This window comes from Sceloporus occidentalis, unplaced genomic scaffold (assembly GCF_023333645.1).
Source record: "Sceloporus occidentalis isolate IW3139 unplaced genomic scaffold, rSceOcc1.0.p SCAF_1, whole genome shotgun sequence".
Taxonomy (NCBI): domain Eukaryota; kingdom Metazoa; phylum Chordata; class Lepidosauria; order Squamata; family Phrynosomatidae; genus Sceloporus; species Sceloporus occidentalis.
The window spans coordinates 154,709,411-154,723,417 of NW_028316981.1; the positions used below are offsets into that span (position 1 = coordinate 154,709,411).

At 40.4% G+C, this 14,007-nt stretch overlaps 1 protein-coding gene across 2 annotated transcripts in view; it reads right to left on the reverse strand.

Annotated features, from left to right (window-relative positions):
- Positions 1-14,007, reverse strand: part of LOC149322473 (phosphatidylcholine transfer protein-like) — a 30,059-nt gene that overhangs the window by 2,035 nt on the left and 14,017 nt on the right. Inside the window, exons 3-5 of one of the 2 annotated variants that reach the window (XM_089478289.1) lie at positions 4,714-4,793; positions 4,254-4,425; positions 2,099-2,166 (exon numbers count right to left, since the gene is read on the reverse strand). In XM_089478289.1, the coding sequence (XP_089334415.1) occupies positions 2,099-2,166; positions 4,254-4,425; positions 4,714-4,793 (320 nt within the window). The remainder of the gene's footprint in view (positions 1-2,098; positions 2,167-4,253; positions 4,426-4,713; positions 4,794-14,007) is intronic. The other variant, XM_089478280.1, reaches the window with a different exon arrangement.

Below are 14,007 nucleotides of genomic sequence, written 5' to 3' on the forward strand. Positions count from 1 at the left end.
TGTAGCCTAAAATTGCATTGGCCTTTCTAGCTGCTGCATCACATTGTTGACTCATGTTCCATTTGTGGATCCCTTTCACATGTAGTTTCATTCAGCCAGGTGTCCCTCATCTGCATCTGTGCATTTAATTTTTCCGCCCTAAGTGCAGTACCTTACATTTCTCCCTGTTGAAGTTCATTTTGTTAGCTTTGGCCCAGTTTTCTAGTCTATTCAGGTCATTTTGAATTCTGATCCTGTCCTCTGGGGTATTAGCTATTCCTCCTAATTTGGTCATCTGCAAATTTGATAAGTATTCCCCTAATTCTGTCATCCAAGTCATTGATAAACATGATGAATAGCACTGGGCCCAGGACAAAACCATGTGGGACCCCAGTGGTCACTTCTCTCCAGGATGAAAAGGAGCCATTGTTGAGCACTCTTTGAGTTTGGCCAGTCAACCAATTACAGATCTATGTAACAGTTACATTGTCTAGCCCACATTTTACAAGCTTGAGTGCAAGAATGTCATGGGGAACCTTGTCAAAGGCCTTACTGAAATCAAGATATACTATATCCACAGCATTCCCTTCATCTACCAAGCTGGTAATTTTATCAAAAAAGAGAGATCAGATTATTCTGGCATGACTTGTTTCTCTGAAACCCATATTGACTTTTTGTGATTATGGAATTGCCTTCTAGATGTTCACAGACTTTCTGTTTAATGATCTGCTCCAGAATCTTTCCTGGTACTGATGTCAGACTAACTGGACGATAATTGTTGGAATCCTCTTTTTTCCCCTTTTTGAAGATAGGGACAATGTTTGCCCTCCTCCAGTCTGCTGGGACTTCTCCTGTTCTCCAGGAGTTCTCAAAGATTTTTGCCGATGGTTCCAATATTACATTTGCCAGCTCTTTTAATACCCTTGGATGTAGTTCATCTGGTCCTGCAGACTTATATTCATTTAGATTAACAAGCTATTCCTGTATTATCTCTTTACTTATTCTATGCTGAAATTCCCCTATTCTGTCCTCTGCTACATTATCCTCAGGTTGAGTACCCTTTGCCTTTTCTGAGAAGACTTAAGATAAGAAGGTGTTGAGTAATTCTACCTTTTCTCTGTCCTTTGTTAGCATTTTGCCATCTTCTCCACACAGTGGCTCGACCATTTCCTTCTTTTTCCTTTTGCTGTGGACATACTCCAAAAAGTCCTTTTTATTGTTCCTAACCTCTTTGGCAAGCCTGAGTTCATTTTGCACTTTAGCTTTTCTGACTTTAATCCTACATGTGCTCACTATTTGTTTGAATTTCCTCTTTGGTGATTTCCCCATTTTTCCATTTCTTATACATGTTCCGTTTAAAACCTAGCTCAGATGAAAGTTCCTTAGTCATCCATGCTGGTTTCTTGAGACATCTCCCATTTTTCTTCCTCACTGGAACTGTTTTAATTTGTGCCTTCAGTATCTCCCTTTTGAGAAACTCCCATCCATCTTGTGCTCCCTTCTCTTTTAGTATTCCTGACCATGGGATCATCCCCAGTATTTCTCTAAATTTACATAAATCAGCTCTTCTAAAGTCTAGTATTCGTTTCTGACTATGCCTGGCTTCTCCTTTCCACTGTATTACAAACTCCAGGCGAACACGGTCACTCCCACCTAAGAATTCCACCACATGCACCTCATTAACCAGGTCATCCCTACTGGTTAGGATCAGAAATTCAAAGATGAAAGTTAAATCAAATGTTCGACAAAAATTTCTGTGCCTGTGTACAGAATTGAGTGCCTAATGTGGGTTGAGTAATTTAGTAAGAGGTTACTGCAAATAAACACTGTTGGGAGAAAATGCAACTGATATGTAGGAAATACAAAGCAGGCAACACGACAGGCAAGTAGACAAAGAATATCATTACAGTAATTGACTTCAATGTTAAAAAGATTTTGGAATCAGTGGCTCACACTAGCAAACAGATGGCAGTGGGGAATGGAACAGAAATAAAGAAATGTGGACTCTTGCTCTAGGCTCTACTCTTCCACTTCCAGTATGTAATTTTCCCAACAGAAAAATGAATCATTGGTATAGCCCACTGAGTTGCTTTCCCACATATTCCAATACCCTGCTTACCTTGGTTGTCCAGTTGACCATCCAGGAAGGAAGCTTGCCACCAGGATCATCAAAGTAGGACATGAAAACTTTAAAACAAAAAGAGAGAGAAATAAACAAAATACAGTCAATGATCTTTCGTTTAAAAATGGATGTTATTTTGCATTTGGTGGGCATCTTAGTAGTATTGTTTTCAGACTAAGGACATTTCCAGATATTATCTGAATCACCTGTAAAATTCAGTGAAGGAAGAAGGCAATGATTTCATGAAAGCTTCATTTGGAACCATTCTAGGTTTCTAGATTGCTTTTAACAACCAGGGATATCAGGGAACTTGTCTCCTTATTGCTACAAACTTTTCTACTATTCTATCCCAGTAGTAACAGTTATCTACTGAAACACTACATTATTTCTGAACATCCTCTGCAAAAACCCTTTCTCCTTTTTCACTGGCACAATATTTTACACACCCAGATGCTGATCCAAGTAAGTTCACAATTAATTGCACATTATCTGTTCCCAGGGCAAATGTTGCAAAAAGCCAATGTGAAACTGAAAAGCTTTTCCCCACTGCCACATCTCCAGAAAATTCTTATGTTCCTACACTGTACAAGTAGGATTGAGAATAGTTTTAAAATCTTCATAAATTCTATCCCAAGTGTGAAAGAATTCATTGCAGCAAAGAAAGAAGAAATGTTTCTAGGTGGGATTCACTACGGCTGTTTGCAGCAATGCTCATGATTCCCTGCATGTTACTGTCTAGCCAATCCCATTTTCTTCTCCATCATGCAGTATGGGCAAGTTACTGAGCATGCAGCAGTCCATGCATTTCCCTCCAACAGAAACTGATTTCAAAAGAATCTGGCAGAATAAGGGTGTGGAAGACTTGTCCCCATTAGGAAAACTGCATTATCTGCCTTAGAGGTCAACCTGGAAAATTACTGTGGGATTTATGTCTAAAATGATAAATGTTTCTAGTCTTAGGGCCATAAGAAAATAAATAGCCCTCTCACTTATGGGTTGGAGGGGATGGCTTTGCAGCTCAGTGGGGATAGAGACAGTGGGATCCGCCATTTTTCCTTTGCAGCACAGCTGCCTTCATCCCAGAGACCCATGAGCTTTGCAGGAATTTTCAGGGTTTTGCAGCCAATCAGGACACAGGATGGGGGCAGGAGTTTTACCAGGAGAAAAAGGAGCCAGAGCTTTCCCTCTGGTCCCCCAAGAGGATACTTAATTAGCTGCCTGCTTAGTTCCCAGCCAGTCCTATTTCAGCTGCCTGCCCACCAACCAACCCAGCCTAGTTTTATTGATGTGTCAGGAATTGTTAATTGCATGCTTTGTTGATTGTATTCAATTAGAACTTAAGTAGTGTGGCATGAGGACTGGTTCCAATGCATGGAGTCACGGTATTTGCTGCTCCCCCCTGCCAGGTTGAAGGGGGGTCCTCTTAATGAGACTGGGGTATGGCAGCAGCAGTGGGCCTCAGCCAAGCTGAGAGGCCAGAGCACATGCCACACCACGAGACAGTAGGAGAACCCAGTGGCTCTGTGCCCACCTGATACACATTTGCAGCCATCACCATATTTCATGATAGTTAGTTCCACTGTTTGACTATCCAGTGTGTTTAAGTAGTTCCTTTTATCTGTCCTGAATCTCCTAGCATTCAGCTTCAGAGGTTTTTCCCTATCCACCACTGCCATGCTGTGCATACAATTAGAAGGAAATATGGAGACCCAACCACTCAAAATGCCTCTTTAGCTTCCCTGCCCCAAAGCATGAATGGACATTTATCTCATTGGGTCACTGATCTTACTGGAAAAATCTCTTGTGCTGATTCCACACAGATTAATTTCATGGTGGAGGATGTACAGTCTATTTAATCATATATATACAAATATCTAACAGACCCTATCTTCCCATATGAACCTTTCCGGGCCTGGAGATACTCAGCAGAACTCTTCTGTCTGTCCTACCCCCTTTATGTTACTTTTTGGTAACTTTCCTGCTAATCCTGACCTCCAGAACATCCATGAATATGTTAAAAATAATTGATCCCACAACAAATTCTTAAAGGGAATTAGCTGAAGCCTCCATTACACCATCTAATCCCACTTAAGAAATGTAAATTGTCTGCTATAAGTAGATATTTCTAAAAAGCTATTTATTGGCCTCTTACCTTTGGACCCTTTCTTGCCATCACTTTGAAAGGCCACACTTTGTCTATAATTCTTTACTCTAACAATCCCAGGCTTTTCTGGGAATTTAGAAGAATTCACACTTTTAGCCAATACAACATAGATCATCTTTCCATCAACTTCCATATCTTGACGTTCACGAATAAAAACGTACTGGGCTGAAGTTGAAGAACTAATCAGGATTTTTAAAATATTACATATTATAAAAGCAGCATATGTATTAATGCAGATATAGAGAGCATGCCTATATTAAATTATGATATAAGAGGGAGTATTTTGCTCAAGAAGATAAATCAAGATCCTCCTTTTAATTTTCCTGTAAGGCTTAATTTGTCCCCCATTTAAACGTTCTGAATGTGCTGTGAACAATTAGGATTTGCATCAGGTTTGATTGCTATAAATGTTAAAAGTAAAATTCTAATTCAAAATTTGAAAGGATACATCTCTATTTGTCAAGGGGAAAGGAAACTTCACTTCCCAGTAGATCACTGTTCTGCCATCCTGCGTTTTCTCACACAGTTCTACAAATAAGAGGGGAAACATGTTAGACCATGTTTTATTTTATTGAATTTATGTGCCAGACTTCAGGATTACAGAGCATTTGGCTGATTAAAAGAGCAATAGAATCACACTGAACCCATAACTCAGGTCAGAACTCAGGTGAGGTCAAACCCATGGCAGATGGCTGACAGTCATAATGGAGCAGAAGATGATGTGTAGTTAAAACCAGGCATAGGTCTACATCTGGGGCAGCCACCAAGGAACAGGACAAGAACTGAGGAAGAGTTCTACCAGAGGTAGGGATGCCATATCTCGGCGGCCCCTGGGACAATCCTGTTTTTGGGGGAACCGGGCCCGCCCCGCCCCGGTTCACCTCAAATCCCGGCTTTGGGCCCGGCCTCCAGGCTGGGCCCGCTCACGCGGCCATTGCCGTGGCCACTAACGCAACTGGCCGGACACCCACCTCCTCCTCCTCCATGGCAGCACCGCCCTCCGCCTCCTCCACTCCTCCTCCACCTCCCCTAGCGCAGCTGCTGCACCACCCGCGGCACTTGCCTGGGCCATGGCTGGCAGCAGCGCGTGCTCGCCCCTCTTGCGTGCCCGCGCACAGGGCTTAAAGGGCAGCGCTCATCCCCTAAGCCTTCTGTCCAATGGCAGAAGCGCACGGGCTGGCCTTTTTCCAGCCCCAGTCTGCCATTGGCCAGTGTCAGGAGCTTTGGAGGAGGAGGAGGATAGGCCTCTGGGCCAGGGGGAGGGAAAAGCACCATTTCCTGGTGTGAAATTCAACCACTGATGACAAGGAGGAGGAGGAAAGAGAGGAGGCGGGGAGGCGAGTGGCCAGTTCAGGTCGGTCTTTGTTTTTTTTTTAAAAAAAATATTTATTAATTATTTTTATTTATTTATGGTATTTATTCCCCACCCTTCGGCCAAAAAGGCAATCAGAGCGGCTAATAGTCTCAATACATATTTATATTATTAAAAATATACAACCCAGCCTTGGTTTTTTATTTTTGTTATTAAATATATACAACCCAGCCTTGGTTTTTTATTTTATTTTATTTTATTTTTGTTATTAAATATATACAACCCAGCCTTCTGGTGGTGATATTGATATAGATGGTGATATTGATATCAATCAGCTTCTGAGGCATGCGCTTCTGAAGTCGAGATGGTGTGACTATCCAAAATGCAAGTGGGTGCTTTGAATGCCAACAAGCCTGGCTTGCTTGGACAGTGATAGTGATGATGATGAAGATGGTGATATTGATATCAATCAGCTTCTGAGGCATGCGCTTCTGAAGTCGAGATGGTGTGACTATCCAAAATGCAAGTGGGTGCTTTGAATGCCAACAAGCCTGGCTTGCTTGGACAGTGATAGTGATGATGATGAAGATGGTGATATTGATATCAATCAGCTTCTGAGGCATGCACACACTGTTTCTGAAGGCAAGACAGTGTCACCTTCCAAGGTGTGTTTTTGGTGTATTTTTTGTGCTTTCCCTTGACCAAGTAGACACTTCTGAGAAGTACAGTTGGTGGAAGAAACCTGAAACGGCAAATCCACTTCTTGTGAAACCACCTTGACATGTTCAATATGCATAGCCATGTTAAACCATGCTAAGTGTTAAACCCAAGGGGTTTGGTTATGGAATAAGCCTCTGAAATATGCAAGAGGCCATGTTAAGAAAAGTCATGTGAAATGCCCAAATGTGCTGTTTGGAATGGGGGGAGGGTGGTTTGGCCAGAAAGGGAAGTACATTTCTGCCATCTGCCTAGGAATAATGCCAAAATGTCCTCCATTTTGATCATGCCTAAGAAATATGCATTTATATGAACATTTTTTAAAAATCATCATTTTTTTCGTGTGTCCTCCATTTTTATAAAAATGTGTCCTACATTTGAAAATCTTGCCCTACATTTGTCCCGGTTTGAAGTCCTGACTTATGGCAACCCTAACCAGAGGCAAACTGCTCAGGCTACATTGTGAGTCTAAGGTTTCTGGGGTGTTTATGTATAGCAACTGCTCCCTGGAGTCTTTCTAGGTTCTCAGGCTGGCTGGCAAAGTACATAAGTGTGTGCCCTTGAGGCAAAGCTCAAATGCCTAGGCTGGTTTGTTGTTGCTGTCGTGTGCCTTCAAGTCATTTCTGACTTGTGGCAACCCTAAGGTGACCTATCATAGGGTTTTCAAGACAAAATTTGTTTACCCTCCCCGAGGCTGAGAGAGTGTGACTTGCCCAAGGTCACTCAGAAGGTTTTTATGGCAGTGTGGAGATTCAAACCCTGGTCTCAAGTCACAGTCCAATGCTCAAACCACTACACATACTGGTTCTCAACCAGAAACAAAATGTTGGGGATAAAGGGGGTAAGACCTTGATTTAAGACATAAACATGTACACATCCACTCATACTGCCTTTAAATAACTGTCATTCTTAGGCAGAACTAAATGTTATGGGAAACATGGGGTGGCTGCTGAAAAGAACAAGCAAAATGGGAGAAAGGTCCTATATACTGATAGATTGTTGCTTCTTTCTTTTCTTATTACTTTAAAAAAAAACCAGGGCATTTCAGCCTCTGTCAAAATTGGTCTCTTTCAGGGGCTACACTTGAAATGGAAATTTCTGGAGCTCTTTGCTTAATGGCCCAATTCTTTGGAGAGTGTCTTATACAACGCAAGAAATTGCTGTTTCTTCACAAATATGGCATAATTAACATAACGTTTGAAAAAGCTGGCTTTTAAAAACAGTAAAAAGATTATTAATCCATTATTGGCTTAGATTAGTAAATAAAAGGGATGCTGTGAATGTATCTTGATTTTAGTAAGGCCCTTGACAAGGTCCCCAATGATACTCTTGTATACAAGGTAGTAAAATGTGGGCTAGCCAATGCTATGGTTAGGTGGATCTACAGATGCTTGACAGACCGAACCCAAAGGGTTCCTCTTCATCCTGGAGAAAACTGACTATTGGGCTACCATAATGTTCTGTCCTGGACCCAATACTATTCAACATCTTTATCAATGAGTTGGATGATGGAATAGAGGGTATGGTTATCAAATTTGTAGATTACACCAAATTAGGAGGGGACAGGATCTTAATTTAAAATGACTTTACCAGAATAGAGAGCAAAATGAATTTTGAAACAAAATGAATTTCGACAGCAAGAAATGTAAGACAAAAAAAAAATGAAATGCACTGATATAGGGTGGATGTCACCTGGCTTGATAACAGTACATGTGAAAAGGATCTAGTACAGTTGGCCCTTCTTATACATGGATTTTTTATACACAGATTCAAACATCCACAGTTTGAAAATATTCAAAAAAAGTATAAATTTCAAATATCAAACCTTGATTTTCCATTTTTTATAAGGGACACCATTTTTCTATGTCATTATATTTAATGGGACTTGAGCATCCATGGATTTTGTTACCCATGGGGGATCTTGGAACCAAACCCCAGTGTATAACAAGGGTCCACTGTAGTCTTAATGGACCACAAGCTGAACATGAGTCATAGTGTGACATATCAGCTAAAAAAATCCAACATGATCCTCATCTGCATCAAGAGGAGTGTAGTGTCTAAGTCAAAGGAAGTAACACACCACTCTACTCTGCTTTGGCCAGACTTCACCTAGAATACAGTGTCCAGCTCTGGGAACCACAATTTAAGGAGGATATTGACAAGTTGAAATATGTCCAGAGGGCCACCAAAATGGGGAAAAGTCTGGAAACCATGACTAATAAAAGAGCAGCTTAGGAAGCTCAGTATGCTTAGCCTGGAGAAGAGAATTAAACATGACATGATAGTCATGTTTAAATATTTGAAAGGATGTCATATTGAGGATGGAACAGGCTTGTTTTCTGCTGCTCCAGAGACTAGGACACGGAGCAGTGGATTCGAACTACAGAAAAAGAAATTTCACCTAAACATTAGGAATAACTTCTTGGTGGTAAGAGCTGTTTGACAGTGGGATACACTGCCTTGGAGTGTAGTGGTGACTACTTCTTTGGTGATTTTTAAACAGAGGATCAATGGCCATCAATTGGGGGTTCATTGATTGTACATTCCTGCATGATAAGGAGCTGGACTGGATGGCACTTGTGGTATCTTCCAACTCCATGATTCTAACTCATTTTTCACATGCTGGACCAAGGCATGGCACAACGTTTAAAATAATTAATCAGAAAGGATTAGGCAATAATATTCAAGTGCAACTAGCATGGTGTAGTGGTTTGAGCATTGGACTACAGTGCTGGAAGCCACAGTTTGAATCCTTGTTTGGCCATGGTAAATCCCTGGGTGACCTGGGCAATCACACTGTTTCAGATGCAGAGGAAGGCAAAGGCAAACCTCCTCTGAACAAATCTTGTCACAAAATATCTGTGATAATTTCACCTTAGGGTCACTGTAAATCAGAAATGACTTGAAGGCACACAACAACACCCAAAGACTAAAAACAGGCAAATGATTCTTTTATAAAATATGAGGTTCATAACAGTGAAAGAGAACAAATGTTTGAATTACTGAAAATAGGTAGATATCAGGCCTCCTTGAGGACATGTTCTAAAATTGCAGTGGCATTCCAAAAAAGAGTTACTCTAGGCATCCAGAGATGTTATTTCTTAAGTTGGAAGTCTTAATGCATACATTTAAAAAGTCAGAGATATTCCTACAGGATGGGAAAAGGTACTCCAAAAGATATTTTTCTTTCCTTCTAAAAGAGAATTCTCTCCCGAGTGATTATGTCAGGCAGACATAATAGAGTCATAAAAACAATTTCATTTGCTTTTTTCATGTAATGTGCATACAGCATACAGAACTATTTTGCCACTGATACACCTGTGAGAAGGCCAATGTGCTTCTCCCGAACATCTATAAGGAACCTCTTGACAAAATGACAAGTTGTTTCCTTGGAATACCTTTTCTTCCCATATAATTTATATATGTAATGTGAGCTATGTCATGGAAGAAAGAAGCATTCCCAGAATGCAAAAAGAAAACATAGGAATATCACATTTTCCACCAGAGGTCACTGGTGTATTATTAACTTGGTGCCAATGAACACCCTACTCAGTTTCTTTCATAAGCTGTGAAAGAAATCAAATTCAAATGTGAAGGCGTTAGGGGGAAAGTAATGTCTGATATATCCAATTTAATGGACAATAGAGAAGCATCTCTTCAAATAACAGAGGGAGTTCATTTTTCATTTTAATAGATGATTGTTTTGCGCATAGGAAACCTATACCATACCATTTGATAAGATATGATACTTTAAGGAACTAAGGATTGAAATAAAGTTGCTGGTTAATATGTCAGATACCTGTAATGTTTTTCATTGTACAACAAGCTTCCAGTCACATGATTACTGATGTATCTAATAGCTTTATTCACTTTTTATCATCATAAATTAAAAACATTTTTACAAAAGTGAAACAGCAAGCTACAGTTATTTATGTTGTAATGCACAAATGTTCTTGTTTGCATATGAAGGCATTACAGCTCTGCTTTTCCAGAGGCTACCTTCTGTTCTCCCATAAACATCAACTGGCTAGGGAACTCTGGGTGAAGTACCAATGAGAAGGATCTAAATATCCTAAAAGCACCATATCCCTTCTGATCTTGGAAGCTAAGCAGGATCATCCCTGGTTAGCACTTGGATGGTAGACTGTCAAAGAATATGAGATACTGTAGGCTATATTTCAGAGGAAGGAACTGGCAAAGCTTCCTCTGAGTAATTCTTGACCTATGAAGTTTGTTTGGTTTCTGTAAGTTGACAGGTGACTTGAAGGTAGGTGATTTTACAGAACACACCCCCCCAATGAAAATCAAAACCTAGTGAAAGACTGACATTTCGTGTCTCTGAGAAAGAAAAGTCTGAACATGCACTCAATAGGGCTAGGAACATACACTGGAATCCTGCCCATAAATTGTGGTATACAGACTGAAATTTCAGTAATAGCTAAAGGTGCTAGAACAAACTACCTGTTCAGTCTGTAACACTAGCAATCATGGAAATGTTCAGATTGGAAAAAGTACACTTTTACCAATTTTCTTTAAATAATGAATGCAACAATGTATGTAATATTGTCACTAATTTAGTCTCTAGTTATCATAGGGTTTTCTCGGCAAGTATGCCATTGCCTTCCCCAAGGCTGAGAGTATGTGACTTGCCCAAGGTCACTCAATAGATTTCATGGCCAAGTGGGGATTCAAGCCCTGGTCTATCGAATCGTAGTCCCACACTCAAACCACTAAGCCATGCTGGCTCCCTATAATAGTATATATCAAAATAAATATTTTGTTGTTTTATGAAAAAGTCCAGTCTTTGGAATTAAGATGTACACTGGAAACATGTCAGTATTTACCTTTCTAAAAAGGTCTTGCTTAAACAACAATGGACACATAATACACACTGAAACAGTGGTAAATACAGGTGTGAGAATGGCCTCCCAATACAAATAATCTGAAACAGAACAAATGTTCCTTGCTTGATCTTACCATATTTCAAAATCTGTGTGACATCCCGCAAATACACCAAAAAATATTTATTTTGATATATACTATTGTAGGGAGCCAGTGTGGAATAGTGGTTTGAAAGTCGTGCTGGAGGAGCTACAGATTTCTAGAGAGAACATTTCTCTAGGTATTTGTCAGTCCTCCAACACAATTCTATGGTCAATGTCTGGCAGAAGGTTACCATAGAATCATGCTGGTGGACATAGAAAATACCTAGAAAGAACACTGTATAATTTATTTCAGGTTCCAGAAATAGGGTTCCAGATTTATGTGAAAATCATATTATGTGAAGAGTTGTGGAACATCCCTTGTGTAATACCTGAGCCTTCTGTATTACATCAATGCATATGTACCCACGAAACACTGAATAAATGGGTGTGGTTCCAACTGTAGTGCTATTTATACGGAGTAAGTTGGCACTTTTAAAAAAGCTGAAAGCGTGGGATAGACCATTTCTACAAAATTCAGGATAACTATATAGGCAATAATTTCTATTAAAATAAGATTCCGTCCTTCTGATATGTATGTACCATCCTCAGAAGCTTATTATGCTTTAAAATCATGATATCATAAATTACAATGAAGGACTATTAAAAGCACAACAAAAGCATAAATAATTTTAACATAATATTTACAACACTAAGGTCTGCTGGAAGAAAAAGATATCTTGATCAACTGAAAAAGTCCACCAGGAAGCAGCTCATTCATGTTTGATGAATAATGTGCTCTGTAACACTAGCAGCCACTGAGAAGGCCCAATCTCATTGCCATCAAAATGTCTCCATTCAAGGTGTGACACAGAGAAGGGGCTTCTTAGGGAGGGCCTCTTAGGGAGTGAGTAAGGTAGGAGGCATATTGTCAAGAAGCCTGGGGACAGACCATTTAAGACTCTAAAGCTAACCATGGGCCCATACAGACAGGCCAAAATAAAGCTGCTTCGGTGCTTAGGACTGGGGCATGGCTTTGGCGCGGCTTCTGGACTCTTAGGACGCATGCATCATTTAAACAGCATACCTCCAAAGTGACCCGAAGCAGCTTATGATCCCATGAGTACACACCACCAACATTCTTACAGCTGTGTTCTGGACCAAATGAAGTGTGCAGTGACTCCTCAAAGAACCATAACTTCAACATGCACAGCTAAAATGGGATTCATGGGGACTTCTAAATAGCGTTGAATGCATCTCTCAGCATTGTTCATCATTTACTATGCTGACTAAGGCTGTTGGGATTTGCAGTCAAACAACATCTGGAGGGCCTCCTAACTCCCACCCCTGACACACACAAAAACTGTGGCATAACAGCAGTGAACCTTTATCCTTATCAGTTTTAGGTTAATTTAATCTAAAATGTAATGAGGCAAATAACCAACTCCTGCTCATTTAAACCATGGAGGAATTCCAACAGAACCAAAGTAAGTTCCAGAAGAATTTGATATATTTCTCCATTTCACACATCTAAATTGCCATTTAATTTCACCTAAAATGATACTGGGCTTGAGATCAAGCAAAACACATGGAGAATTCTGACAAGAATTGGAAGAATTTGAATTTGGTGGGTCTTAGTGCTCCTAAATCCGTAATTTGGATGAACTTCATTCCCTTGTTTGTGTGGGCCTTCAAGTTGCCTGTTGATTTACAGTGACCGCACTGATTTCATAGAGGTCCAAAACACACTGCAGAAATAATCCAGTTTGAGATTTCTTTAACTGCCTGTCTCAATGCTAGGGGATGCTGCGATTTGTAGTATATTGTGGCACCAGAACTCTCTGACAGAGAAGGCTAAATGTCTCACAAAACTACAGTTACCAGAATTCCCTACCATTGAGCCAGGGCAATTAAAGTGGTTACAAACTGGATGGTTTCTGCAGTGTGTTTTGGACCAGAATTTTCTTAGGCAAGGAATACTCGGAGATAGGGTTGCCATAATTAACTACCAGCAAACTGGGACAAAACATAGAAAAATGTAGGACAAAATCAAAGATAAAATGTAGGACAAATTGTAGGACAAAATTTAGCCCAAAATGTAGGACATTCAAAAAATGGAGGACGCAACCCTATTAAAAACACATTAATATAAATCCTTATATCATAGAGATCTTGTTGCACCTCTGAGACCAAATGCATGTGAAGAAGCAGACTCTTTCAGTTAATAATAATAGTAATAATAATAATAATAATAATAGAATTAAGGGACATGTAGATTTTGGAGCATCTCTGAGACTAAATGCATTTGAGGAAGCAGACTCAAATAATAACAGCGCTTTACAGACCACCCAAAAGGGTGGTCTGCCAGCGCCGATGTTTGCTGCGCCAGGGAACCGCAGCGGACAAACCGTGCGATTCCTTGGCGCAGCAAAAAGAACCCGCAAAAAGCGGGTTCTTTTTGCGGCACGGTAATGACACCACGAGGTGCTAATGGTGCACTTGCGGCATCATTTCCACGCTGTAACATGTGGACACTAAGCGTCCTCTACGTCACAATGGCGGTGCCCATGTAGAATGGGCACCACCATTTTGTACATGCTCAGCACGTACTAGGGTTAGGGCGTCCGGAAAGGACGCCCTTTCATAACCCTAGTACATGCCGAGCACATACTATTGGCGCGTCTGGAATGTGCCAATAATACTAATAATAATAGAATTAAGGGACATGTAGATTTTGGAGCACCTCTGAGACTAAATACATCTGAAAATGCAGACTCTTTCAGTTAATAAT